The sequence below is a fragment of the Erinaceus europaeus genome, chromosome 6 (genome assembly GCF_950295315.1).
Source record: "Erinaceus europaeus chromosome 6, mEriEur2.1, whole genome shotgun sequence".
Taxonomy (NCBI): Eukaryota; Metazoa; Chordata; class Mammalia; order Eulipotyphla; family Erinaceidae; genus Erinaceus; species Erinaceus europaeus.
In genome coordinates, this window is record NC_080167.1 from 67,977,659 (window position 1) to 68,004,010 (window position 26,352).

Here is a 26,352-nt window from a genome sequence, read left to right on the forward strand (position 1 = left end):
ATCTTTATTGTATAGAGATAGCCAGAATTCAAGAGGGAAGAGGGTGATATATATAGAGAGAGACAGAGAGACACCTGCAGCATTACTTCACCACTTGCAAAGCTTTCCCCCTGCAGGTGAGGACCGGGGGCTCAAACCCGGGTCCTTATGTATTGTAATACATAAGATGCGTTAGGGAGTTGGGTGGTAGCGCAGCGGGTTAAGCGCAGGTGGCGCAAAGCGCAGGGACCAGCGTAAGGATCCTGGTTTGAGGCCCCAGCTCCCCACCTGCAGGGGAGTCGCTTCACAGGTGAAGCAGGGCTGCAGGTGTCTGTCTTTCTCTCCCTTTCTGTCTTCCCCTCTTCTCTCCATTTCTCTCTCTCCTATCCAACAACGACTATAATAACTCCGACAATAAAAAACGATGGCAACAAAAGGGAATAAATAAATAATTAAAAATAAAATAGTGTTCTGGGAGGTGGCGCAGTGATAAGGCTTTGGACTCTCAAGCATGAGGTCCTGAGTTCGATCCTCGGCAGCACATGTGCCAGAGTGATGTCTGGTTCTTTCTCTCTCCTATCTTTCTCATTAATAAATAAATAAAAATCTTTAAAAAAAAAAATAGATGCGTTCAACCAGGTGCACCACCACCCGGCCGCCCTTCTCTTCTTGCTAAATCATATTTACTTTTTCTGAATGTCCTTCCTTACCCCTCCTCTCTCTGAGTCCTAATGGAATTGGAGCTCAGAGCCCTCTGGTCATCTTCCCGTAACATTTACCCCTCTGGGAGAAATGGACCCAAATTCTGTTTTGGGGTGCAGAAGGTGGAAGTTCTGGCTTCTGAAAGTGCTTCTCCACTGGACATGGGCATTGGCAGGTGAATCCACAACCCCTAGCCTGTTTCTTTCCCTGGTGGGCTCAGTTGCTTCTTCTGTGACTAGGGCTGGAGTGTGTGTCTTGTAAAGTTGGCTCTACTCTCCCTCTAAAGGTTTAAGTCCTTCAGTAATAGTCTGAAGTGTAGACTGTAGCTCAAACACTTGAGACCAGCTCTCATCAGACCACAACCGCTTTCCGTTGACATGAAGTAACACCACTTCGGGCTGAGCTGCTTTCAACTTGAGTCAGTGGATGTGAAAAAGGAAGTTGAATGTCGGCCATGATGAAAATCCAGAGTGCACGGTGGATCCCTTGCGCGCGCACGCACACGCACACGCACACGCACACGCACACACACAATGACGGCAGGTCCTTCCACTGGCGGTGGAGGCTGGTTTCAGCAGCCCCTCTTTCACCTCCACCCCCCTGGCCGAAGAGTTCAAGTGAACTCACTCCGGCCTCCAGGTTATCGTTATAAATGACACAGCCAAATAACCAAGTGTGATAAATACTATTTATTGTGGTTAATTCCTCAGTTCATTAGCTGGTTTCATAAAGTTAAAGCTTTATAGTGAAAAATAACATACTAGAAACAGCTGTCTTACAGTGTCCTTTATGATAAGCTCAGGAAACATGGGTAGAGACATCCACCACACGGTAACACACAGAAAGCTTTCTGCAAGCAAAGCTGAACGCAGCTTGGCCCGGGGGGCTGTTCCAAGCCAGGCGAGCTGGGGACAGACTCCACAGAGCTCAGACCCGGCAGTTGGACCAGGCAGGGTGCTACACACCATGGCCTTAGTTTAACAGTGCTAAAAAAAAAAAAAAAAATCGACTTTATCAGCTACTTGAGGTTCCACGAGGGACCCCAGGTCTCGAGTCCTTCAGTCCAGGACCACCTTCCCCTTCTGACGCCTCTTCATTCTCGAGTAGGGACTGATGGTGTCGTCCATGATGAAGTCGTACAGCACTCGAATCCAGGAGTCGTAGTGGGGGAGGTTGTCGTAGTACTCGGCCGCTATCTTCCTGACCTGGGAGGGAAAGGGAGTGGCAGGGTGAGGCAGCAGTGAGAGCTGAGGCCCCTCAGACAAGTAACCCTGGGCCGGACCCACGCTGGCATCATGGCAATAGGACCGAGAAGTGAACGGCCCAGAAGGTGACACAGCTGTAAAGCACTGGACTCCATTTCTCTCTGTTCTATCCAACAACGACGACATCAATAACAACAACAATAACTACAACAACAATGAAAAATAACAATGGCAACAAAGGGGAAATAAATAAATAAAAATTTTTAAAAATTTAAAAAGCTTCTACATAGCAAAAGAAACCACTACCCAAACCAATAGACCCCTCACAGAATGGGAGAAGATCTTTACATGTCACACATCAGACAGGAGTTTAATAACCAAAATATATAAAGAGCTTGCCAAACTCAACAACAAGACAACAAATAACCCCATCCAAAAATGGGGTGGGGGGAAGGACATGGACAGACTATTCACCACAGAAGAGATCTAAAAGGCCGAGAAACACAGAAAAAATGCTTCAAGTCTTTGATTGTCAGAGAAATGCAAATAAAAGACAACAATGAGATACCACTTCACTCCTGTGAGAATGTCATACATCAGAAAAAGTAGCAGCAACAAATGCTGGAGAGGGTGTGGGGTCAAAGGAACCCTCCTGCACTGCTGGTGGGAATGTCAATGGGTCCAACCCCTGTGGAGAACAGTCTGGAGAACTCTCAGAAGGCTAGAAATGGACCTACCCTGTGATCCTGCAATTCCTCTCCTGGGGATATATCCTAAGGAACCCAACACACCCATCCAAAAATATTTGTGTACACATATGTTCTTAGCAGCACAATTTGTAATAGCCAAAACCTGGAAGCAACCCAGGTGTCCAACAACAGATGAGTGGCTGAGCAAGTTGTGGTCTATATACACAATGGAATACTACTCAGCTGTAAAAAATGGTGATTTCACCATTTGCAGCCCATCCTGGATGGAGCTTGAAGAAATCATGTTGAGTGAAATAAGTCAGAAACAGAGGATGAATATGGGATGATCTCACTCTCAGGCAGAAGTTGAAAAACAAGATCAGAAGAGAAAACACAAGGTGAACCTGAACTGGAATTGGCATATTGCACCAAAGTAAAAGACTCTGGGGTGGGTGGGGGGGAGAATACTGGTCCAGGAAAAGGATGACAGAGGACCTAGTGGGGGTTGAATTGTTATGTGAAACTGAGAAATGTGGGGGCCAGGCAGTGGCGCACCTAGTTAAATGGACATATTGTATGTGTAAGGACCAAGGTTCAAGCCTCTGGTCCCCACCTGCAGGAGGAAAGCTTCACAAGTGGTGAAGCAGGGCTGCAGGTGTCTCTCTGTCCCCTCAATTTCTCTCTGTCTCTATCCAATAATAAATAAATAAACAAAAACTGGGAAATGTTATGCATGTACAAACTATCGTATTTACTGTCGAATGTAAAACATTAATTCCCCAATAAAGAAAAAAAAAAAAGAATAAAATAAGGGGCCAGGTGGTAGCACACCTGGTTAAGCGCACACATTATAGTGCTCAAAGAAAGACCCAGGTTCAAGCCCCTGGCCCCACCCCATCTGCAAGGGGAAAGCTTCAGGAGTGGTGAAGCAGGGCTGCAGGTGGCTGTCTCTTTCCCTCTCTATCTGCTCCTCCCTTACCAATTTCTCTCTGTCTCTATCCAATAATAATAAATAAGAATAATTTAAAAAAATAAAATAAGGCTGGCATATCGCACCAAAGTAAAAGACTCTGGGGGTGGGTGGGGAGAATACAGGTCCAAGAAGGATGACAGAGGACCTAGTGGGGGTTGTATTGTTATATGGGAAACTGGGGAATATTATACATGTACAAATTAATGTATTTACTGTTGAATGTAAAACATTAATTCCCCAATAAAGAAATTAAAAAAGAAAAGAAATAAAATAAAATAAAAATAAGGCGGGGGAGATAGCCTAATGGTTATGCAAATAGACTCTCATGCCTGAGGCTCCTAAGTCCTAGGTTCAATTCCCTGTACCACCACAAGCCAGAGCTCAGCAGTGCTCTGGTGTTTCTCTCTCTGCATCTCTCTCAAAAATAAAATAAATAAAAAAAATAAAATAAAATAAATAAATACATAAAATGAGAGTTAGTTTACAGCCAAATAGATATTTTTAGTTAGGGTCTGCAAGGCAGCACGATGATTATGCAAAAGAGAATTTCATGCCTGACACTCAAGAGGTCATAGGTTCACCCCTAGCACCGCTGGAGACCAAGGCTGAGTAGTACTCTGCTAAGACAGTCCTTAAGGCTGGACAGCCCCAAGAGTGATGCACTGGGTAGGGGGTTGAAGTTGTAGGCCTGAAATCCAGACTTCCTGTTTCGATTTCTTTTGCCTCCAGGGTTATTGCTGGGGCTCTGTGACAGCACGATGAATCCACTGCTCCCCACAGCCATTTTTTTTCTTTTTTAAATATTTATTATTTATTCCCTTTTGTTGCCTTGTTTTATTGTTGTAGTTATGATCGATGTCGTTGTTGTTGGACAGGACAGAGAGAAATTGAGAGAGGAAGGGAAGACAGAGAGGGGGAGAGAAAGACAGACACCTGCAGACCTGCATCACCACCTGTGAAGCGACTCCCCTGCAGGTGGGGAGCTGGGGGCTCGAACCGGGATCCTTATGCAGGTCCTTGGGCTTTGTGCCACCTGCACTTAACCTGCTGCGCTACTGCCCGACTCACTTTTTAAAAAAATATTTATTTATTATTTATTCTTTTTCTTGTCCCCATTTTATTCGATAAGGCATAAAAATTGAGGGGGGGTCGGGCGGTGGCCCAGTGGGTTAAGCGCACGTGGCGCAAAGCCAAGGACCGGCATAACGATCTTCCCCTCCTCTCTCCATTTCTCTCTGTCCTATCCAACAACAAACAACATCAACAATGGTAATAATAATAACCATAATGAGGCTACAACAACAAGGGCAACAAAAGGGGGGAAAAATGGCCTTCAGGAGCGGTGGATTCATGGTGCAGGCACCGAGCCCAGCAATAACCCTGGAGGGAAAAAAAATTGAGAGGGGAGGAGAGGGGAGAGATGAGAGAGAGAGAGAGAGAAAGAGAGAGAGAGAGAGACCTGCAGACCTGCTTCACTGCTTGTGAAATGTCTCCACTACAGGTGGGGTGTGGGGGCTTGAACCCCTGTCCTTGTGGATAGTAGTAGGTGCACTTTAACCTGGTGCATCTCTGCCCAGCCCCCTTGTTGTTGTTTTGAAAATATTTATTTATTTAGGTATAGACTGAGAGAAATTGAGAGGGAAGGGGAGACAGATAGAGGGAGAGAGAAACCTTCAGCACTGTTTCACTGCTTGTGAAGCTTCCCCCCGCAGGTGGGGACCGGGGGTGGGGGGTTTTGAACCTGGGTCCTCATGCACTGTCCTGTGAGCTCAGAACCAGGTGCACTTCTCCCCTCCGAGGTCTAGAGTCTGACGCCCGGTAGTCAGTCACATGTGCCAGAGATGCTCAAGTTCTCTCTTGGAAAAATAGATCAATCCTTAAAGAAAATGGAATTCATTGCTCTGGGTTGACTTTTCCAGATAGAGATTTGAGAGAGGTGGTCTAGGAAGTGGCACAATGGATAAAGCACTGGACTCTCAAGTATGCGGTCCCGAGTTCAGTACCCGGCAGCACATGTACCAGAGTGATGTCTGGTTCTTTCTCTCCTTTCTCATTGATAAATAAAATCTTGAAGAAGAAGGAGGAGGAGAAGAAGAAGAAGGAGAAGGAGGAGAACAAGGAGAAGGAGAAGGAGAAGGAGGAGGAGGAGGAGGAGGAGGAGGAGGAGGAGGAGGAGGAGAAGGAGAAGAGAAAAAGAGAGTTGAGAGGGAGATGCCACAGCACTGAAGCTTCCCTCAGGCGATGGCGGCCAGTCTCCAATCTGGGTCACAAATAGGTGAGGCAGGTGCGCAACCCAGGTGCGCTATTTTCTCGGCCCCGAACTCCGCATTCTCAACAGGTGGGTTGTGTGTATGGGTTACACCCCGGTAAGGTTGTCAGAACCTCCTCAGATAGGTGGGGAGACAGCATAGCGGTTCCTCAGAAGACTCATGCCCCAGGCAGGCTCTGAGGGCCCAGGTTCAGTCCCACGCACTGTCAGCCAGATCTGAGCAGGCTCTGAGCTTGGTCTCAGCCTCTCTCATTACAACAAGGAAAACATGAAAAAAACAAACAACCACATTATGCACGCCTGTTAACCGCATGACAGCCGTGGGCGCTGTGCTAAAAGCAGGTATTTACTGAGGGAAACAGACCCAGGTGGTCCCTGGTAATCTCCAGCAAGTACAGGAAGGGGCCAGATAAAGCCCCTAGGGCGTCTGCTAATCCTGCAATCCTGCAGGAAGGCAGGAGCCAGCAGGGGATGGGGTGACAGACGGGCCCCAGGGTTCCAGTTCAGGGGGTTGCTCGAGAAAATCACACACACAGATCTGGGGCTTGCGTTTGGGAAAATCCCTCTGCGCAAAAAGCGCCCAGCTTTCTTGGTAAGCCACCACCTCCCTCAGAGCTGAACGAAGGGTTCCTGACTGTCTGTCTCCAGACAGGCGTGTGTGATCTCCCTTCCTCCCCCCAACCGCCCCCCCCCCCCAGGTTTTTATTTTGGAAACTGTGAAATCTCAAGGAAAGTTAGCAGAGGGATGAACATCCAAACGGTCTTCCCCCAGGCCCACTCCCTACGCTGGGCTTTCTTTGAGGAAGCTTCTGAGAGTGAGCTGGAAACATTACATGACAATGGATCCCTCTAGCATTTCTCCACTGGGACGCTCTCCTCCCAAGCCAAAGGGCCACGCAGTGCTACCAGGACACAAAGTTACCCAGACACAGTTACTGTGCCACGGATTACTGATACCACCACACCCGGCTCCCCACCACCCAATGTCTCGGGGAGCCCTATGCCCACCTGAAGGTCCAGTTAACAGTCGCTGTCACATTTCACCCTCATGTTTGTTGCACTTCATCTTTACACTAGGCGACACAAGAAAACCTCAGTGGAGGTGGCCTGGTGGCTCAGGCTCAAGAGTGAAAGCGTGAGGTCCCCGGTTCAATCCCCAGAGCACAGCATTTACCAGGGAGATAGATGCTCTGGGTCTCTCTCTCTCACACACACACACATTTATAAATACTAAATGAATCTTTTTTTTTCTGTAATTTTATTTTTTTCCTTTTTGTTCCCCTTGTCTTTTTTGTTATTATTGTAGTTACTATTGTTGTTACTGATGTCGTTGTTGTTGGATAGGACAGAGAGAAATGGAGAGAGGAGGGGAAGACAGAGAGGGGGAGAGAAAGACAGACACCTGCAGACCTGCTTCACCGCCTGTGAAGCGACTCCCCTGCAGGTGGGGAGCTGGGGGCTCGAACCGGGATCCTTCCGCAGGTTCTTGCGCTTTGTGCCACCTGTGCTTAACCCGCTGTGCTACCGCCCGACTCCCGGGGTGGATCTTTTGAAAAACATATTACTAATGGGGGTGGGGTCGAAGACAGACCCAAAGCATCACACTGGATATGCCAGGCCCTGCTCGGGAGCCTGACATTGTCTCTACTATGTCATCTCCTGGGTCACAGGTAAACCTAAAAACAAAAAACCATCTTCAGGGACCAGGTGGCAATGCAGCTGGTAGAGCACACATGTCACCATGTGTGAGGACCTGGGTTCAAGCCCCCAGGCCCCATCCGCATGGGGGAGCATCATGAGCAGTGAGGCTGGTCTGCAGGTGTCACTTTGTCTCCCTATCTTCCCTCCCCTCTCAAGTGCTGTCTCTATCCAATAAGTAAGTAGATTAATCACATATATGTTTTTTCTTTTCTTTTTTATAAATATTTATTCCCTTTTGTTGCCCTTGTTGTTTTATTGTTGTTGTTGGATAGGACAGAGAGAAATGGAGAGAGGAGGGGAAGACAGAGAGGGGGCAGAGAAAGACAGACACCTGTAGACCTGCTTCACCACCTATGAAACGACTCCCCTGCAGGTGGGGAGCCGGGGGCTCGAACCGGGATCCTTACGCCGGTCTTTGCGCTTTGCACCACGTGCGCTTAACCGGCTATGCTACCACCCGACCCTCTTTTCTTTTATTCTTAATCAGAGCATTGCTCAGCTCTGGTGATTGAATCTGGGACTTTGGAGTTTCACATGAGTCTCTTTGCATAACCATTATGCTATCTACCTCTGCCCAACAAAAAATATTTTTTAAAAAACTTCAGGAGGAATCGGGATCCCAGTTCAAGCTGCCGGCTCCCCACATGCAGGGGAGTCGCTTCACAGGTAGTGAGGCAGGTCTGCAGGTGTCTGTCTTTCTCTCCCCGTCTCTGTCTTCCCCTCCTCTCTCCATCTCTGTCATATCTAGCAACAACAATGACAACTATAACAATAAAACAAGGGCAACAAAAGGGAATAAATAAATATTAAAGAAAAAAATTGCAAGACCTTAAATGACAAAACTATAAATTCCCTTAAAACCAAAAGAAAACAAACAAACAAACAAAAAAAAAACAAGGAAAACAAAGATCACGGTTGATACCTACCACCAGCTGTAGAACACCACGGCTACACTGCTTTGCTAGTAGAGCTACCCATTTTAAGGGTGGGAACTTTGAGAAGAGACTTCACCGGAAAGATAACTGAAGGTGGGGAAGTGGTCACATTCGGAGAGGGCAAAGGTAAAAAAGCAAAGCCATCTTTCCTTTACCTCACAACGCCTCCTCTGAGTCTGCATGAGGAAGCGCTCTCTCCCTGGCTGCAGAGAGCTCGCAGGACTGGAAACTGATGTTCCTAGACCCCCAGCTCCAGTAAGGAGGGTGTCTGCGTCAACCTACACACAGGTCTTAAGCTGATCGTGGGGACAGTGGTGAAGGTTATGTAAGCTGCGCGCTTCATAGGAGGCTTTTACCTCCTATTTCTCAAGGAGCTGACCAGGCGGCAGACTCTGCAGACCCCTAAAACACCTCTAGAGCGCAGCTCTGCTAGCCGGGGGAGTGAACTCTAGAATTCGGCTGGCAGGCTCAAGGCTCAGGGTCTTTGTGGTTTTCTCTGACAAGCTGCCCAGACAGACCGGCAAGATACACTAGGTTCCTTTTAAAAGGAGCAAGTCCAGTCTAGTTTTGCTAACCAGTAATTAGGCGATGTTGGGCTGCTGGAAAAGTCATGATGAGGGAGTCGGGCGGTGGCGCAGCAGGTTAAGTGCATGCAGCGCAAAGCGCAAGGACCGGCGTGAGGATCCCGGTTTGAGCCCCCGGCTCCCCACCTGCAGGGGAGTCGCTTCACAGGCGGTGAAGCAGGTCTGCCGGTGTCTGTCTATCTCTCCACCTCTGTCTTTCCCTCCTCTCTCCATTTCTCTCTGTCCTATCCAACAATGACTAAAGACATCATCAACAACAACATCACTACAACAATAAAACAACAAGGGCAACAAAAGGGAGTAAATATAAAATAAGTAAAAAAAAAAAAAGAAAAGTCATGATGCATCTTTTCTATGCAAAGATGCATAATGACTTTCCCCGACGGGCCCGGTAAACGCCAGGAGCAGAGCGGTGCGTGTGGCAAATGGGCTGAGGTCCCCAGGTTCGGTCCCCAGGGCCCTTGGAGCCGGCGCTGAGCAGGGCCCTGGGGCGGACAAACAACAACGATCAGACCCCAGGGCAGCCCTGACTGACTTACCAGTGGAAGGTTTTTCCCAGGGACGTTAGGGAAGTCGTGGTGCTCGTTGTGGTAACCCACGTTGAAGGTGAGCAGGTTCAGGGGCCCGTAGTAAGAGTAGGTCTCGTGTCCCTTTAAGAACATGTAATGTTCCGCTATAAAATGCCCAGAAATCGGGTGCAAGCCTAGACCCAGCAGGGAGGCCGCCAACATGTACACTAAGGCTTTGACTCCGAAGACGTTATAAATGATGACGTTGAAAGCGACCTGGACCACGGTGTTGATGAGTTCCAGACTGGAGATGGGCTTGGGGTTGATGAACATGGGCCGGAAGGCGTAAAAGAGAGGCTGGAGGACAACCCAGACGAACTTCCTGAAGGTGGTGCAGAAGAACCAGCCCTCGAAATCGGTGGGGATGTCCACGTCGATGCCGTCGGCCCCCAGGTAGCGGTGGTGGTCCATGTGGTACCTCTTGAAGGAAACCGAGTAGGGCACGCCCATGGGCAGGTTGGCGAACATGCCGAACCAGCGGTTCCATAGGGCTCTGTGGTGGCCGAAGGCAAAGTTGTGAGACACCTCGTGGATGGCCAGCGTCATGGAGTGGTTGATGCAGCTGCCAAAGGTGTAGGCCCAGAACAGGACCCACTTCCAGTCCAGGTCTTTCACGAGGTAGAAGGCCGCGAGCTGGACAAGGACCATCGTGACCACGATCCAAATCAAGTTCTGGTCGGGTTTCATCAAGGATTTTATCTCCGGGTACTTGGCTGTGAAGGGAAAAGCAACGCCAACAGGGATCAGGGACTGGGGGGAACACGTGATGCTTCCGCAAGGACGGCGAAGCCAGGATCACAACACCAGTCAAATCAACATGCCGGCGTTTGCCTCTTTTTCTTGTTTTTATTTATTTATTTTCCCTCTTGTTGCCCTTATTTTTATTGTTGTTGTAGTTATTGATGTCATCGTTAGACAGGACAGAGAGAAATGGAGAGAGGAGGGGAAGACAGAGACGAGGAGAGAAAGATAGACACCTGCAGACCTGCTTCACTGCCTGTGAAGCGACTCCCCTGCAGGTGGGGAGCCGGGGCTCGAACCAGGATCCTTGAGCTGGTCCTTTGCTGCGCGACACATATGCTTAACCCACTGCACTACCACCGGACTCCCTGTCTCTTTTCTTTTTTATTTATTTTTTTATTTATTTTTATTTTTATTTTTTTTTTCTCCCCTGACGCTCTCCTCTTTTCTTTTTTATTATTGGTTATTGCTGGGGCTCAGTGCCTGCACTACGAATCCACTGCTCCTTGAGGCCATTTTCCCCTTTTTGTTGCCCTTATTGTTTTCTTTCCTTTTTATTTTTTGAAGTATTTTATTTTATTTTTGAGAGAGATGCAAAGAGAAAGACACAGAGAAACACCAGAGCACTGCTCAGCTCTGGCTTATGGTGGTGCGAGGGATTGAACCTGGTACTTCAGAGCCTCAGGCATGACAGTCTCTTTGCATAACCACACCCTTGTTGTTTTCATTATTATTATTGTTGTCATTGCTGTTGTTGGATAGGACAGAGAGAAATCTAGAGAGGAGGGGAAGACAGAGGGGGGGAGAGAAAGACAGACACCTGCAGACCTGCTTCATCGCCTGTGAAGCAACCCCCCCCTGCAGGTGCGGAGCTGGGGGCTTGAACCGGGATCCTTACTCCGGTCCTTGCGCTGTGTGCCACCTGCCCTTAACCCGCTGCGCTACCGCCCGACCCCAAATCACTGTATGTCTGCTGTTACAGACTTTGTTAAATATTTATCTGCTGTGGGGGAGAAAGGAGTCCATTCTGGTATTAGTAAGGTTTCTATTTACTTATTTATTTATTCCCTTTTGTTGCCCTTGTTTTTATTGTTGTATTTATTATTGTTGTCTGTCTTCGTTGTTGGATAGGACAGAGAGAAATGGAGAGAGGAGGGGAAGACAGAGAGGGGGAGAGAAAGACAGACACCTGCAGACTTGCTTCACTGCCTGTGAAGTGACTCCCCTGCAGGTGGGGAGCCGGGGGCTCGGACCTCATCCTCGTGCTTTGCGCCACCTGCGCTTAACCCCGCTGCGCCACCGCCCGACTCCCCATTCACTCACTTTTGAGTTGGAACAGCACAGTGCAGCAGCCCAAGAGGTAGTGCAGTGGCTAGAGGACAGGACCCAGAAGCATGAGGTCCCTCATTTGTTCCCTGGCATCTCATGTGCCTGAGCAATGCTCCAGTTCTTTCTCCCTCCACTCTCGATTCTTAACAAATAAACCTTAAAGAGAAATTTTTGCGGGTGCCGGGAGGTAGTGCAGGGGGTTAAGTGCAGGTGGTGCAAAGTGCAAGGACTGGCATAAGGATCCCAGTTCGAGCCCCTGGTTCCCCACCTGCAGGGGAGTCGCTTCACAAGTGCTGAAGCAGGTCTGTAGGTGTCTGTCTTTCTCTCCCCCTCTGCCTTCCCCTCCTCTCTCCATTTCTCTCTGTCCTATCCAACAACAATGACATCAACAACAATAACTACAACAGCAATAAAAACAATAAATTTTTTTTTAAATAAATGTTTGCATGGTGCTAATTGGTGTTAGATTTTTATTTTCTTTGGTAATTTTAGAAGCAAACTTCTAAAGCAAACTTCCAGGGGTTATGAAGAAAAGGTCAACAGTAAGAATTCTACATTTCAATAACAACAATAGCTAAAACAAGAGCAACATGGGAGTCGGGCGGTAGCGCAGCGAGTTAAGCGCATGTGGCGCAAAGCACAAGGACCAGCGTAAGGATCCTGGTTCAAGCCCCCTAACAGGCAACACAGGTCCTTCCGTCTCTACCGCCCTGAGACAGAAAACCAAACGATAAGGTCTTTGATACCCCCGTGATTTCACACACACGTGGAATATAGACAGTTAAAGCCAGCAAACGCCAACAGATACCAACCTGTATCAGACACAGTGCTATCAGATGGAAGAGGGTGTGGTGAGCTGTACACATGCTAATTCAGGTATAGAATTATCCTGGAATCTTACAGCTGTGTAAACCAATGCAAATCTCTAGTAGTAAATGGTTTTTTAATATTTATTTATTTTCCCTTTTGTTGCCCTTTTTTATTGTTGTTGTAGTTATTGTTGTTGTTATTGATGTCGTCATTGTTAAATAGGACAGAGAGAAATGGAGAGGAGGGGAAGACAGAGAGAGGGAGAGAAAGACAGACACCTGCAGACCTGCTTCACCACCTGTGAAGTGACTCCCCTGCAGGTGGGGAGCTGGGGGCTCGAACTGGGATCCTTTCTCTGGTCCCTGCGCTTTGCGCCACCTGTGCTTAACCCGCTGAGCTACCGCCCAATTCCCAATGAATGTTAAGATAGTTTGAGCCTAGTGATGCCAAGGCTGGACCCTGGGCCTCATGACAACACACGCACCCCACTGGGTGAGCTGTCTTGTCTTCTGGCCTGTGAACCACATGCTTTACAATGGAGTCATCTGACAGACTGGGGCTTTTATTCTTATTGTCGCTGTTCAGAGGAAGCCCTGCTTCTCTCCACTGTTGGAAACAGAGCAGTAAAAGGATTATTAATCTTGGGAGTCGGGCAGTAGCACAGCGGGTTAAGTGCAGGTGGCGCAAAGTGCAAGGAACCGTGTAAGGATCCTGGTTCGAGCCCCCGGCTCCCCACCTGCAGGGGAGTCCCTACACAGGTGGTGAAGCAGGTCTGCAGGTGTCTATCTTTCCCTTACCCCGTCTTCCCCTCCTCTCTCCATTTCTCTCTGTCCTATCCAACAACGACGACATCAATAACTACAGCAATAAAACAACAAGGGCAACAAAAGGGAATAAATTTTTTAAAAAAAGGATTATTAATCTTGTGATTTATCTGGCCCATGGCTAATGGGGCCGGTCCCAGTCAATCATTAACTTATATTAGAAACCTCTCAAATAATTTATCTACTTGATTTTTGCAGGAGTGGGGCATTGCACATGTGATTTCACAGTGCCCTGGTTGCTTTTTTTGTTCAGGACTCAGGAAGAGAGAGAACCCACAGTGTGTTCCTGTGGTGTTTGGGTGAAGCTTGTGCTGAGCCTAAGTCACTGCTCTGCCCCCAAATGGACCTCTAAACATAACTCCAAGTCTCTCTCCACTTCGAACACCGGAGATTTCCTGAAAATTCTCTTATCCCGTCGAGTCTAACTTAGTCTTATCTTCCCTAAGTTGTTTCATGCCTGTCCACGCCTGACACGGAACACGGGTTAGCATTCACACCTATGAGGAAAGTGACCGCGTTTTCATGGAGAAGGAAGCAGCCCGTCACTTTCCAAGTGCAGTGGCCCAGTAATAATAAGCTTGTGGGAAAAGGGCCCGGTGTTGAGATAGGCATCATACCTGCTTTTTCCACTTCCTTTCTCTTCTGAATAGGGAATCGACAGCTAAGCTCCAGCACTTGGGAGTTGGATTTGACAAGCTGTCAAATGTCCCAATGTCATGTGTGACTTCAGACACACGTTTTAATTAAAGATCCAGAGAGAGCATCCAAGAACCCCAATCCTTTAAAAGGCTACCCTTGTTAATAACAGTGAAGGTTCTTGTGCCTAATGTACCGACCCAGCCTACAAAGAGAAAGACAGACAACCATTTCTATTCTTTGAGACCTAAGTCTTCTCTGTAACAGTTGTACAATTTCCACTGGACACGCTCCAGCAAATAATGATGATAGGCTGCCTGCTTCCTCTCACTACGCAGATGGTTGCTGAGAAGAAAAGCTAAGAGAAGGCAGGCGGGGGAAGCAGCATAACAGTTATGCAAGACTGCCATGCCCAGGCTCGGAGTTCCGGGGTTCGGTTCCTGGCACCAGCATAAGCCTGAGCAGAGCAGCGCCGAGGGAACCTGAGCCTGCGACAGTCCAGCTCCAGCTCCGCTGACCACAGGCACCTGCCTGGGGGCGGGCTACCCTGCAGGGAGAACCCCACCTCCCTACTGGCCCTGACCTGACATGGGAGAGCGGGGACCCAGGGGCCAGGGGCGGGTCCGAGAGGGCGGGGAGAGCCGCAGTCAGTCCCGGGCTGGGGTGCTCATGGGGGCAGGGCTGGGCCTGGGACCTGAGGCCTTCCGGGATGGGTGGGGACATGGGGGCGGGGTCCCGGGGTCTGGGGGAAGGGTGCGGTGTCCCGGGGTCCGGGGGAAGGATGCGGGGTCCCGGGGTCCGGATGCGGAGTCCCGGGGTCTGGGGGAAGGATGCGGGGTCCCAGGGTCTGGGGGAAGGATGCGGGGTCCCGGGGTCTGGGGGAAGGATACGGGGTCCCGGGGTCCGGGGAAAGGGTGCGGGGTCCCGGGGAAAGGGTGCGGGGTCCCGGGGTCTGGGGGAAGGATGCAGGGTCCCGGGGTCCGGGGGAAGGATGTGGGGTCCCGGGGTCTGGGGGAAGGATGCGAGGTCCCAGGAAAGGATGCGGCGTCCAGGGAAAGGGTGCGGAGTCTGGGGGAAGGGTGCGGGGTCCCGGGGAAGGGTGTAGGGCCCCGGGGTCTGGGGGGGATGATTCGGGGTCCCGGGGCCTGGGGGGGTGCGGGGGCCGGAGTTTGGGGTAACGGTGCGGGGTCCCATTTATGGAGGAAGGTTGCGGCCCGGGGCCCGGGGGAAGGTTGCGGAGTCTCGGGATCCCGGGGAAGGGTGCGGGATGGGGACCGGGGCCTGGGGGGAGGGTGCGCGGTCGAGGCCCACAGTTCAGGGGGAAGAAGCGCGAGATCGTGGCCCGGGGGTTCGCGAATGGTGCGGGGCCGGGGCTCCGGGGCTGGGACGCGGGCGGGCACGGGGTCCGGGGGCGCGGGCGGTGCAGGCCGGGCCTTCCCGCCGCCGAGCCGGGCTGTCGGGCCCCGCGCAGCGCCCGCCTCCCCGCGGCCGGACGAGCAGGCGGGGCCGGGGATCGGGTTGCGGGGCCGGGGCTCGGGGCGGCCCCGCCCTGCCCTCCGCGCGTGTCCCGCAGCCGCCGATGCTCCGGCCTCGCCCGGCCGCCGCGGAGGGGAGCAGGGCCGCGCGCCCGAGGCCTCTCGCCATAACGGGCCGGCGCCTCACCCAGGATCTGGCGGCGCCGGTCGGCGTGCGGCTGGTCGGTGTAGACCCACTCAAAGTCCTCCCGCGACACGCGGCTCCCCATGGCGGCGCCCGCTGTGTTTCCCCGGCGGCTGCGGCGGCTCCTGCGAGGCGGCAAAGGGCTCCGGGTGGCGGGAGCGCGGGGGACGGAGAGGGGCGGGGCAAGACCTAGACCACGCCCCCGCGCCGCCGCGCGCCGCCCTCCCCTTTTTCTCCCCCCGCCGGCCGGCCCGAGGCCACGCCCCCGCGCCGCCCTCCTCCTCGTCTCCGCCCGCCTGCCAGAGGCCACGCCCCCGCACCGCCCTCCTCGTCTTCCCCCGCCCGCCTGCCCGTGGCCACGCCCCCAAGCTGCCCTCCTCGTCTCCGCCCGCTTGCCCGAGGCCACGCCCCTCGCACTCGCCGCGCGCCCAGCCCTCCCCCTCTTCCCCTCCCCCCGCGGGCGGGCTCTGCCGGGGCGGCCACTGGGGGGCGCGCGACCTCCGGCTCCAGGCGCCCCACGTCTGCCTGGAGGAGGGGACCCCGTCATGTCAGACCTGGGTGCGGGTCCCCAAGAACAAAAGAAAAGCAAGACGCCCGCCAGCTCGCCTGGCCGGACTCACACTGACCCCAGCGGGTCCCCCGGCCTCGTCCTTCCTTCCTTTCTTCCTTCCTTCCTTCCTTCCTTCCTTCCTTCCTTCCGTCTTTCCTTCTTTCCTTCCTTTCTTCCTTTCTTCCTTTCTTCCTTTCTTCCTTTCCTCCTTTCCTAGAGCCCTGCTCACCTCTGGCCCATGGTGGTGCTGAGACTTGAACTTGAAACCTCAGAGCCTCCCACTTGCCAGTCTTTTGCATAGCCATTATGCTTCCCTACCCCCTATTTATTTGGACCTTGAGAGTTTATTTGGAGATTCTAGCAGCGGGGCGCAGCTACTCCTAGACCCTGAACCAACCGGGAGACCGGTCTGTCTCCGCCCCGGGAAGACCTTCCTCTATGGAGCTTGGGGAAGGTCGCAGGGAGCAGTGAGGGAGGAAGGGAACACCTTCCAGATCAGCCGAATCAACCTTGGCGATCAGTGGGGTGACAGATATCACAGCCACATCCCCTATTTATTTTGGATAGAGACAGAGTAGTCAACAGGGGAAGGAGGAACGGAGGAGAAAGAGAGGTCAGAGAGACACGGGCAGCAATGCTTCACCACTTAAGAAGCTTCCCCCCTGCAGATGGGGACCAGGAGCTTGAGGCCTGGTTCTTGGGCACAGTAATGTGTGTGTTCAGCCAGGTGCCCCACTGGTGGGCCGCTTGCTTATTTGCTTTTAGCTAGAACCCTGCTCAGCTCTGGTTGACCTCAGAACTTCAGGAATGAAAGCCTTTAAAAAAATTTTTTTTTTTATTTTAACCGGAGCATTTCTCAGCTCTGGCTTATGGTGGTGCAGTGGATTGAACCTGGGACTTTGGATCCTCAGGCATGAAAGTCTGTTTGCATAACCATTATGCTATCTACCCCTGCCCCTGAAAGCCTTTTTCTACAGACATCAGGCTATCTCCTCAGTTAAAAGGCTTGAACCTGTGTCGTGCATTATAGCAAAGCAGTGTACCATCTAGGTGATCTGTCTTGCAGGCCCTGGATATAGGTTTGTTTTTAAATTAAAGTTCATATGTTTTAGATTTCACCCCACAGAGAAATACACGGAAAAGGTAAGGCACGTGCAGGGCTAAGGAGATGATGATACCTGTGCAGAAAGACTTTCATGCCCCAGGCTCCAAAGTCGCCAGAACCAACATCAATCACCCAGAGCTGAGCAGTATTCTGGTCTCTCTCTCTCTCTCTCTCTCTTTCTTTCTCACTATCTCTCTCATTGAAATAAAGTAAATCAAACATTTTTTTTAAATGTAGTATATGCAGAGATAGGGAGAGAGCAAGACGCTTGTGGACCTGCTTCACTACAGCATTACCCTGTGCTGGCACACACACACACTCATATTCACATACACTCATATTCACACACACATACATACACACTCACACACTCATATTCATACACATTCACACACACACTCATATTCACACACTCACACACACTTATATTCACACTCACACACACACTCATATTCACACGCTCACACACACACTCACACACTCATATTCACACACTCACACACACTTATATTTACACTCACACACACACTCATATTCACACACTCACACACACTCATATTCACACACTCACACACTCACACACATACTCATTCACACACTCACACATACTCATATTCACACACTCACACACAAATACACTCATTCACATACACTCACATGCACTCACATTCACACACACACTCATTCTCACACACTACCACACACACAGACATTCATTCACACACATGCACTCACTCACACATACACACACACTCACGCACACTCTAACACACACATATTCACACACAGACACTCATACACACACACTCATATACTCACACACACATTCACACACACACACATACACTCATACACTCACCCACACACACTCACACAACACATTCAGATACTCTCACATACACACACTCACACAAACACACACACTCATATTCACACACACACACACACTCATATTCACACACTCACACATATACACCCACATTCTCACATACACTCACATTCACACACACACTCACTCTCACACACTATCACACTGACACTCATTCACACACACTCACACATACATTCTCACACACACATACACACACACTCACGCACACTCTTAACACACACACTCACATATTCACACACAGACACTCATACACACAGACACTCATTCACACACACACACTCACACACATACATTCTCACACACACACACATACACACACACTCACGCACACTCTAACACACACACACACTCACATATTCACACACAGACACTTCTTCTTCTAGCGTTAGCCCTTCTTCCGTAGCCAGTCAACAGCGTCAGGTTGAGCCTGATGTAAAGTTTCAAGACACAGACTCATACACTCAGTCTCACACAAACACACTCATATACTCACACACACAAAGACACTCACTCACACACACACTCATATACTTACACACACACAACACATTCACATATTCTCACATACACACACACAGACACTCATTCACACACACTCTCACATACACATACACACACTCTCACATACACACACACAAACTCTCTCTCTCACACACACACACCCACACACAGGAAGTTCTTTATGTATTAATATGCACTTGTCTCTAGAATGTACTAGTAAGTGCTGGTGGTGGAATGGTGTATAATAAGTGAATTTATTTTGGAATATGCATGAAATGTGTTTAGAAAGAAAACAATTAGAGGGAGTCTAGAGGAAGAACATGGGAGGCATATCTCTCTCTCTCTCTCTCTCTCTCTCTCTTTCTTTGCCTCCAGGGTTATTGCTGAGGCTCAGTGCCAGCACTATGAATCCACTGCTCCTGAAGGCCACTTCTCCCATTTTTGTTGCCCTTGTTGTTATTGTTGTTGAACAAGACAGAGAGGAACTGAGAGAGGAGGAGAAGACAGAGAGGGGGAAAGAAAGACAGACACCTGCAGAACTGCTTCACCACCGGTGAGGCGACCCCCCCCGCTGGTGGGGAGCTGGGGACTTGAACCGGGATCCTTGCTCTGAGCTTCATGTCATGTGCACTTAACTTGCTGTGCTACCGCCTGCCCCCCCTTTTCTTTCTTACCTCATACATTTGAATTGACTGTGGATGTTGATGTTCTGAAAAGCTCGGTGGGCAGGGTGCCTGCTCTGCCATGTAGGGGTTTGAGCCCCAGCACTGAATGGGGAATGCTACAATGGTGCTGGGGACAGCTCTGTGCTGTGGGGGCTCCCCTTGTCTGTCTCATTTTAAAAATTTTTTAATCTTTATTTATTCATTGTGTAAAGACAGCTAGAAATCAAGATGCAAAAGGGGAGATAGAGAGGAAGAGAGACAGAGAAATAGACACCTGCAGCCCTACTTGGCCACTTGCAAAGCTTTCCCTATTGTAGATGGGGACCAGGGGCTCGAACCCGGGTCCTTGTGCATTATAACAGGTGTGCTCAACCAGGTGTGCCCACTTGGGGAAGTCTCCTCTTTCTAGAAGAATAGAAATGTTGACCCAGATGGCAGAGGCCTTCCAAAGGCCCTATAATGCCAAAAACAAACACATGAAAAACAAACAAAAAAGCCACAAGAGAAATTAGTGATAGGATTTCTTGTGAGATTGACAAATGTCTTGACTACTTGTAGGCATGTTTCTCTTGTTTGTGCTTCTGAAAGTTCCTAAAGTGTTATCCAGCTTTCTTAATCTCGTGCTGCCTCATGCCTGGTAACCTGGCTTGAGGCAATCAGACCGGTTAATCTAGAAAGATACTATCTGGGGAGTCGGGTGGGGGTGGTAGCGCAGCGGGTTAAGCACACGTGGAACAAAGCACAAGGACCACCGAAGTAAGGATCCCGGTTTGAGCCCCCGGCTTCCCACCTGCAGGGGAGTCGCTTCACAGGCGGTGAAGCAGGTCTGCAGGTGTCAGTCTTTCTCTCCCCCTCTCTGTCTTCCCCTCCTCTCTCCATTTCTCTCTGTCCTACCCAACAACAATAACATCAGTAACAACAATAATAACTACAACAATAATAAAGAAAACAAGGGGGAGTCGGCCGGTAGCACAGCGGGTTAAGCACAGGTGGCACAAAGCGCAAGGACCGGCAAAAGGATGCCGGTTCAAGGCCCTGGCTCCCCACCTGTAGGGGAGTCGCTTTACAAGTGGTGAAGCAGGTCTGCAGGTGTCTATCTTTCTCTTCCCTTCTCTGTCTTCCCCTCCTCTCTCCATTTCTCTCTGTCCTAACAACGACAACATCAATAGCAATAACAATAACTACAACAACAATGAAAAAAAAGGGCAACAAAAGGGAAAATAAATTTTAAACAATTAAAAAAAAAACAAGGGCAACAAAAGGGAATAAATATAAAAAATTAAAAATTAAAAAAAAGAAAGATACTATCTGGTCTGCTTTAGAACATTTTCAATGAAACTAGAGCATCTCACACAAGACAGCTAACAGAGGGCAGCAGTCACACTTGAGAAATAAAGGTTTTCTCCCATGTAGATTTTTTTCCCCTTTTTTCCCCCCCATTCCTTTGGTGAATGGACAGTTTTTGTTTTGTTTTGTTTTTGTTTTTGCCTTCAGGGTTATTGCTGGGACTCGGTGCCTGCACTATGAATCCAATGCTCCTGGAGGCCATTTTTCCCTTTTCTTGCCCTTGTTATTGTTGTTGCCATTGCTGTTGTTGGGTAGGACAGAGAGAAATTGAGAGAGAAGGGAAGACAGAGAAAGTGAAAGAAAGACAGACACCTGCAGACCTGCTTCACCACCTGTGAAGTGACACCCCGCAGGTGGGAAGCCTTATGCTGGTCTTTGAGTTTCACACCATGTGCGCTTAACCAGCTATGCTATCGCCTCCCACCCCCGACAGTTCACTTTAAAGATGGTTTTGATAATGACCCAGTTGAGTGGTCCGGGAGATGGTGCAGTGGATAAGATGTTGGACTCTTGGGAGTCGGGCAGTAGCGCAGTGGGTTAAGTGCAGTTGGGGCCAAGTGCAAGGACCGGCATAAGGATCCCGGTTCCAGACCCCAGCTCCCCACCTGCAGGGGAGTCGCTTTACAGGCGATAGAGCAGATCTGCAGGTGTCTTTCTCTCCCCCTCTCTGTCTTCCCCACTTCTCTCCATTTCTCTCTGTCCTATTCAACAATGACGACATCAATAACAACAATGATAATAACTACAACAACAATAAAAAACAAGGGCAACAGAATGGAATAGATAAATATTAAAAAAGAGAGAGAGAGAAACATTGGACTCTTAAATATGATGTCCTGAGTTCAGTTCCTGGCAGTACATGTACCAGAGCGATGTCTGGTTCTTTCTCTCTGCTCCTATCTTTTTCACTAATAAATAAATAAAATCTTTACAGTGATAATGAGGACCCAGTTGAGAACTAACCCTGCAATTGCAAGGCAGTGGCCTCTGGGTAGCTTTAGCTTGAGTTTATGGAGGAACAGTTACAGAAGACACTCTTTTTCCCCTCTAGGGTTATTGTTGGGGCTTGGTTCCGGCACTACAAATCCACTGTGCCTGGTGGCCATTTTTTCATTTTATTGGATAGGACAGAGAGAAATGGAGAGAGGAGGGGAAGACAGAGAGGGGGAGAGAAAGACAGACACCTGCAGACCTACTTCACCACCCGTGAAGCGACCCCTCTGCTCTTGGGGAGCCCGGGGCTCAAACCCAGATCCTTGTTTGGGTCTTTGCACTTTGTACTATGTGCATTTAATAGCCTACCCAGGGGGGTTGAGTGGTAGCACAGCGGGTTAAGCGCAGGTAGCACAAAGCAGGTCTGTAGGTGTCTATCTGTCTTTTTTATTTTAATTTCTTTATTGGGGAATTAATGTTTTACATTCAACAGTAAATACAATAGTTTGTACATGCATAACATTCCCCAGTTTCCCGTATAACAATACAACCCCCACTAGGTCCTCTGTCATCCTTCTTGGACCTGTATTCTCCCCACCCACCCACCCCAGAGTCTTTTACTTTGGTGCAATACGCCAATTCCAGTTCAGGTTCTACTTGTGTTTTTCTTTTTTTTTCCTTTCTGATCTTGTTTTTTGACTTCTGCCTGAGAGTGAGATCATCCCATATTCATCCTTCTGTTTCTGACTTATTTCACTTAACGTGAATTTTTCAAGGTCCATCTAAGATTGGCTGAAAACGGTGAAGTCACCACCATTTTTAACAGCTGAGTAGTATTCCATTGTGTATATATACCACAACCTGCTCAGCCCTCAGCCACTCGAGTATCTGTTGTTGGACACCTGGGTTGCTTCCAGGTTTTGGCTATTACAAATTGTGCTGCCAAGAGCATATGTGTACACAGGTCTTTTTGGATGGATATATTGTGTTCCTTAGGATCTATCCCCAGGAGAGGAATTGCAGGATCATAGGGTAGGTCCATTTCTAGCCTTCTGAGAATTCTCCAGACTGTTCTCCACAGAGGTTGGACCCATTGACATTCCCACCAGCAGAGGGTTCCTTTGACCCCACACCCTCTCCAGCATTTGCTGCTGTTACCTTTTCTGATGTGTGACATTTTCACAGGAGTGAAATGGTATGTTATTGATGTCTTTACTTGGATTTCTCTGACAATCAGAGACTTGGAGCATTTTTTCATGTGTTCTCAGTCTTTTGGATCTCTTCTGTGGTGAATATTCTGTCCAAGTCCTCCCCCCATTTTTGGATGGGGTTATTTGTTGTCTTGTTGTTGAGTCTGGCAAGCTCTTTATATATGTTGGTTATTAAACTCTTGTCTGATGTATGGCATGTAAAGATCTTCTCCCATTCTGTGAGGGGTCTCTTGGTTTGGGTAGTGGTTTCTTTTTGCTGTGAAGAAGCTTTTTAATTTGATGTAGTCCCATAGGTTTATACTTGCCTTCTTTGTAATTGGATTCGTCTCATTGAAGATGTCTTTGAAATTTATGCGGAAGAGCGTTCTGCCAATATTTTCCTCTAAGTATCTGATAGTTTGTGGTCTAACATCCAAGTCCTTGATCCACTTGGAATTTACTTTTGTATTTGGTGAAATACAGTGGTTCAGTTTCATTCTTCTGCATGTTTCAACCCATTGTTTCCAACACCATTTGTTGAGAAGACTCTGCTTTCCCCATTTAATAGTCTGAGCCCCTTTGTTAAAGATTAGATGTCGATAGGTGTGGGGGCTCACTTCTGGCCTCTCAATTCTATTCCACTGGTCAGTGTGTCTATTCATGTTCCAGTACCAAGCAGTTTTGATGACAATGGCCCTATAATACAATTTGAGATCTGGGAGTGTGATGCCTCCACTTCTGTTCTTTCTTCTCAAGATTGTTTTGACAATTCTAGGTCTTTTCTGGTTCCAGATAAACATTTGTAGCATTTGTTCTATTCTCCTAAAAAATGTGCTTGGGATCTTGATGGGGATAGCATTAAATTTGTAGATGGCTCTGGGTAGTATATTCATTTTGATGATGTTAATTCTTCCAACCCATGAACATGGAATATCTTTCCACTTCTTTGTGTCTTTTTCAATTTCATTGAATAGTGACTCATAATTTTCAGTATTACAAGTCTTTCACTTCTTTGGTTAGGTTTACTCCTAAATATTTTATTGTTTTTGTTGCTATAGTAAAAGGAACTGATTTCTGGATTCACCATGTTGGCAGGCGCTGACCAGAAGCAGCAGCCAAGCATTTCTCCTCTAAGGCAGGTTTCAAGCTGGACACACAGATCCACTGTCTGATCCACGTGGTTGAGAGACCAGGGAGAGGGTGGAGCACGGGGAGTGAGGAGTGAGCTCTTCCTTTTCTGGGTCAGGGGTCTCGTTTAGCCTAGTGACCCTCTTCATGCAATTGTGTGAGATTCTTTTGTTGCCCTTGTTGTTTTATTGATGTCGTTGTTGGATAGGACAGAGAGAAATGGAGAGAGGAGGGGAAGACAGAGAAGGGGAGAGAAAGACAGACACCTGCAGAACTGCTTCACCATCTGTGAAGCTACTCTCCTGCAGGTAGGGAGCCGGGGGCTCAAACTGGGATCTTTACACCGGTCCTTGCGCTTTGTGCCACCTGCGCTTAGCCCGACTCCCAGCTGTGTGAGATTCTCTTAGCAAAGATAAGCAGTTCTGTTGTTTCTATAATGACTGTCAGTCCTCAAACAGGAACCTCTTTTCCTGGAAGGGACCAGGAAGGGTGAAACACTAAGATAACACTTGTCCTATTTTGTCTGCACATACACACGTTGAAATGAAACAGTCTTTGCTTCCTACAGGAGAGAATAGAGGGCCCAGAAATACAGCTTATAAATATATAGAAACAGAAGTTCAGTTAGTGGGGCTGGGAGATAGCGCACTGATAGAGCTTCACCAGGCACAAGTCCCTGTGTCTAAACCCTAGCACCACACGTGAGGAATGTAGACTGTGCACGGGAGACGGCATAATGGTTAGGCAAAGAGACTCCCATGCCTGAGGCTCCAAAGTCCTAGGTTCAATCCCCTGCACCACCATAAGCCAGAGCTGTGCAATGCTCTGATAAAAAAATAAATAAAAAAACTCAGAAACACTCCATGAACAGAGTGGGGCCTGTGGTCTTTCTCTCCCTTCTTTCTCTCTCTCTAATAAAAATGAACCCGGGGGACTGGGCAGTAGCGCAGCGGGTTAAGTGCACATGGCGTGAAGCTCAAAGACCAGCATAAGGATCCCGGTTCGGGCCCCTAGCTTCCCCCCTGCAGGGAAGTCACTTCACAGGTGGTGAAGCAGGTCGGCAGGTGTCTGTCTTTCTCTCCCCCTCTCTGTCTTCCCCTCCTCTCTCCATTTCTCTCTGTCCTGTCCAACAACGACATCAATAATAACTACAACAATAATAAAAAAAAAAACTAGCAATGATGAACAACAAGGGCAACAAAAGGGAAAAAAAAAAAGGCCTCCAGGGGCAGGGTGGTGGTGCACCTGGTTGAGTGCACATTACAGTGCACAAGGACCTCGTTCAAACCCTGGTCCCCACCTGCAGGGGGAAAGCTTCACAAGTGGTGAAGCAGTGCTGCAGGTGTCTCTCTGTCTCCTTCTCTCTCTGTCTCCCTCTTCCTCTCAACTTCTGGCTGTCTCTATCAAGTCAATAAAGATTTAAAAAAAAAAATTAAAAAAAAGGCCTCCAGGAGCAGTGGATTCTTTTTTTTTTCCCTCCAGGGTTATTGCTGGACTCGGTGCCTGCACCATGAATCCACCGCTCCTGGAGGCCATTTTTCCCCCTTTTTTGTTGCCCTAGTTGTTGCAGCCTCCTTGTGGTTATTATTGCCATTGTTGACGTTGCTTTGTTGTTGGATAGGACAGAGAGAAATGGAGAGAGGAGGGGAAGACAGAGAGAGAGGGGGAGAGAAAGACAGACACCTGCAGACCTGCTTCACCGCCTGTGAAGCGACTCCCCTGCAGGTGGGTAGCCGGGGGGTCGAACCGGGATCCTTACTTCGGTCCCTGCGCTTTGCGCCACGTGCGCTTAAGCCACTGCACCACCGCCCGACCCCCGGAGCAGTGGATTCTTACAGAACCCCAGCGATAACCCTGGAGGCAAAAAAAAACAACAAAACACTTTCATGCCTGAAAAGCATCAAAGGTTCAACCCCCAGCACCACGATAAGCCAGGAGTAAGCAGTGCTCTGGTCAAAAATAAATAAATAATAAAATTAAGTATTTGCTTTATTTAAAGAAAAAAGTCAAAGGAAATCACATTATATGAGATTCCAGAGTAAGGTTTTGAGAAAGGGTGGGGGAGCCAGGCAGTGGCGCACCTGGTTAAGTGCACACACTACAGTGCGCAAGGACCCAGGTTCAAGCCACCTGGTCCCCACCTGCAGGGGCCAAGCTTCACAAGTGGTGAAGCAGAGCTGTAGGTGTGTTTCTGTCTCTTTCCCTCTCTATCTCCATCTCCCCTTTCAATTTCTCTCTGTCTCTATCCAGTAATAAATTTAAAAAATAGGGGGGCCAGGTGGTGGCACACCTGGTTGAGTGCATGTATTACAGTGCACAAGGACCCGGGTTCAAGCCCCCGGTCCCCACCTGCAGAGGGAAAGCTTTGTGAGTGGTGAAGCAGAGCTGCAGATGTCTCTCTGTCTGTCTCCCTCTCTACCACCCCCTTCCCTCTTG

At 49.1% G+C, this 26,352-nt stretch overlaps 1 protein-coding gene across 2 annotated transcripts; it reads right to left on the reverse strand.

The window, feature by feature from the left end:
* Positions 1–1,355: 1,355 nt before the first annotated feature.
* On the reverse strand, positions 1,356–15,783 carry DEGS1 (delta 4-desaturase, sphingolipid 1). Of its 2 annotated transcripts, none has more exons than XM_007530169.3 (3): positions 15,609–15,782; positions 9,577–10,319; positions 1,356–1,886 (listed from the first exon to the last, which is right to left on the reverse strand). In XM_007530169.3, the coding sequence occupies exons 1-3, from the start codon at positions 15,688–15,690 to the stop codon at positions 1,740–1,742; spliced, it is 972 nt and encodes a 323-aa protein (XP_007530231.1). In that variant the 5' UTR covers positions 15,691–15,782; the 3' UTR covers positions 1,356–1,739. The 2 variants fall into 2 exon arrangements, with proteins under 2 accessions (XP_007530231.1, XP_060048418.1); XM_060192435.1 differs by lacking the exon at positions 1,356–1,886 and adding an exon at positions 5,213–5,424 and having other exon boundaries at positions 15,609–15,783.
* Between the last annotated feature and the right edge of the window lie 10,569 nt (positions 15,784–26,352).